This window comes from Cariama cristata, unplaced genomic scaffold (genome assembly GCF_000690535.1).
Source record: "Cariama cristata isolate BGI_N322 unplaced genomic scaffold, ASM69053v1 scaffold29288, whole genome shotgun sequence".
Taxonomy (NCBI): domain Eukaryota; kingdom Metazoa; phylum Chordata; class Aves; order Cariamiformes; family Cariamidae; genus Cariama; species Cariama cristata.
In genome coordinates, this window is record NW_009632136.1 from 5,011 (window position 1) to 7,947 (window position 2,937).

Genomic DNA, 2,937 nt, shown 5'->3' on the forward strand with positions numbered 1-2,937 from the left:
GTCCCTGCTGCTGGGGACACTGCTGCGGCGGAGCTCTCCCAGCCTGGTGAGTGCCCCCCTGCATGGGCTGCTATCGACACTGGGGACACATCAGGGAGCTTTTCTTTCCCTTTCTGCCCAGTCCTCTCCTGCCTGACCAAGGGGATGGAGCTCCGGTGCCTTTGGCTTTCACTGCAGCCATCAGGGAGAGGCAGAGGACAGGAGGGGGAAGAAAGCAGCAGCTCCTGTGCCGATCAGCTCTGTGGGGACCCACTCTGCTGCAGGCAGAAAATGGCAGGGCTGGGGCCCTGCACAAACTGGCCGCAGCGGGAGAGCAAGCCTCCCTGCACAGCCCCACGGGTAGGTCAGGGCACAGGCCACTGTCAGCCTCCCTGAACACTCTCAGCAGTGGGCACCAGCGTCACAGCCCACCCAGGCTCCCCAAGGGCCCTTCCCGAAGCAAGGATGGCACTTACGCGTGAGGGCAAATATATTTCACATAGGGGAGGCGGATGGAGGAGAGAGCGTCAGCCCAGCTGTGCCTGGGGAGAGAGAGGAGAGGAGGGAGTTCAAGGCTTGCCCTAGCGTTTTGCAGGATGCTGGCAAAGGCAAAGGATTTCCCCCAAGGACAGGTTTTCTCCAAGGCTGCTGGCCCCCCTGCCCTGACGTTATTTTACCAGGTCCTGCCCACCCTGGCAGCTTGAATCCCAACATGAACCCCTGGCACAGATCTCCTCTGCGGTTGGGCAAAGGCAGCACACAAAGCCCCGCAGCTGGAGGTAGAGAGGCTGCTATCAGCAAGGGAAGAGGGAGAATCTCCTGATCGGGGAGAAGTCTTTTGTTACCGCTGTATCTCACGCTGTCCTCTAAGGTGGCCTTATATGTTAGAGAGATACACTCGCATAGACACAACCCAACTGCCAAGGCCTGGAAAAACCGCAGTGCTTATCTGCTTGCCTTAAAGAAAGCAGAAAATCAAACCCGCAGGAGGCGGGGGGCTGCCAGGATCATAAATATTCAAGTGCAGTCAGCTGCTGGCCGGCAATTCCCTGTGTGGGTGGTGCAGGCATGGCTACCAGACCAAGCTCAAAGCCCCAGACAAATATCGGAGCTGCTCCTGGGGAGAACAGCACCCGTGCTTCCAGCAAACGGCCGGGCACGGGTTTGCAATCGGCAAACCACGTGTCACAACCAGAGCCAGCTCCAGGAATACTCACCCCGTGTCTCCAAGGCCATGTAAAAAAATGACCTGTTAAATTAAGCAGAAAAACAAAAGAATTAGCTGGTGTGACAGCTGGTGCCCTGGGAGAGAGGCAGGGCTGGGCTCGCAGGGAAGCAGCAAAAGGCCACCTAGTCACTAACTAGAAGAGACTCAAACAAGCAGAAATTAGCTGATGCTGATGACACGTCTCTGCAGCTCTGAGCATGACGGATGGGCGGAACAGGCATATCATCGTCATAACGCCACAGAGCCTGTGTCACGGCCAGGTCCGTGGGTGTTGTCAGACCCTTCACTGCCCAGCATAGCAGAGGGACATCATCCCACCAGCCTCCACGGCACCACGCTGAGAGGAGGCCGAGCTTGCCAAGGACTCACAAAACCCATCCCTACAGGCTTTTCATCTACGGCTAGAGCAACCCCTAAGCAATGGGGAGCAGAGGGAAGGCAGCCTGCCAGGCCCCAGGGAAGGACAGAGGATTTGGCGGGGTGGGGATTTGCTTTTAAAAGCTTAAATAACCAAATCAGATCCAACTCCCACTGACCTCCCTGCAGGTCAAGCCTAGCTCCAAGGCTATGCCTGTGCTTCCGCACTGGGCCAAGCACCAGAAACAAACAGCCCAGCCCAAAGAACAGTTACTTCTCCTGAGCAAGATGAGACCTTGCCGGTCCTGCATCCCCTCTGATGCACCAAGATGTACATCTGAAGAGCTGAGGGATTACAGGCTCAGCTCATGGCTCCTCTGAACCCTGCGGAAGCAGCCCCTACCTTCAAGGCTGCTAAAAGGGAAGAAGGAGGTGAGGCAGGAGGGGTCCGGCCCTTACCGCAGCAGTCTCCCGCTCTGCCCCTGAGACAGTCACTGCGTCAGCGAGGAGGGGGACAGACATGTTGTTACCACACATACACCGAGAGGGACTCAGACACTGGCACCTGTGGGACAGAGGGACAAAGATAAGGCAGGAGAATAACTCCTCTTCCCCCCTGGCAACTATTTGCTCCAGAGGGACCAGCTATTTGGAGGAAAATTAAAGAGTACATGAAGGCTTTGATGTTTAAGCCTTTGGGACAGCCCCACTCTGTCCCTGGCCTGGCAACGCCAGAGAGCCAGGAAGCAGCAAACGCTTCCCACATCGCAGCACCAGATGCGTGCGAGCGGGGATGCGCGTGTGGGGTGTTGGAAGTGTTAAAATTAGCTCTTTCTGTTACACCTCAAAGCCAAAGTTATTTCTATGACTGTAACGACGTGGGCAGAGGGCGGCCAGGCGGCGCGCAGCCTCAGCATCCCCTCCCGGCTGCCAGTGGAGCCAAGGAGGAGCCTGACCCACATCTGCTCTGGTGGGGAAGCAGGAAACGCTGGCCCTCAGCACGCAGCAGCACAGGCTTTACAGCGCTAATAAAAGCTCCAGCCCTCTTTTATGGAGCCGTTTAGGGATAAACCGAAGCGTTCAAGGCGCTGGCCTGAGACCCAGCCCCGCGCCGCCTCCCAGAGCCTGCACCCCCCCAGCGATGGCATCCCTGTCCCTCCCCGACAGGCAGCCAGCCAGGGCCACCACCGCCGTCCCCACCGCAACGGCCTCCTGCCAGCACGAAGGGCTGATTGTCACCTCCTGGATCCTGGTCACCTGCAGCCCCCACGACACCACCTTCAGACGCGACAGCCGATGGTGTTTGTTCCCAGTCTGGCAAAAGTCACTAAAACTACCGCACCTCACACGACAGGCCCTAACCCCTGCTTACC

At 57.8% G+C, this 2,937-nt stretch overlaps 1 protein-coding gene across 1 annotated transcript in view; it reads right to left on the bottom strand.

Annotated features, from left to right (window-relative positions):
• Positions 1-2,125, bottom strand: part of LYPLA2 (lysophospholipase II) — a 4,346-nt gene extending 2,221 nt beyond the window's left edge. Inside the window, exons 1-3 of the mRNA XM_009706240.1 lie at positions 2,024-2,125; positions 1,197-1,228; positions 456-521 (exon numbers count right to left, since the gene is read on the bottom strand). Of these exons, the coding sequence (XP_009704542.1) occupies positions 456-521; positions 1,197-1,228; positions 2,024-2,101 (176 nt within the window). The 5' untranslated portion in view covers positions 2,102-2,125. The remainder of the gene's footprint in view (positions 1-455; positions 522-1,196; positions 1,229-2,023) is intronic.
• Positions 2,126-2,937: the final 812 nt, after the last annotated feature.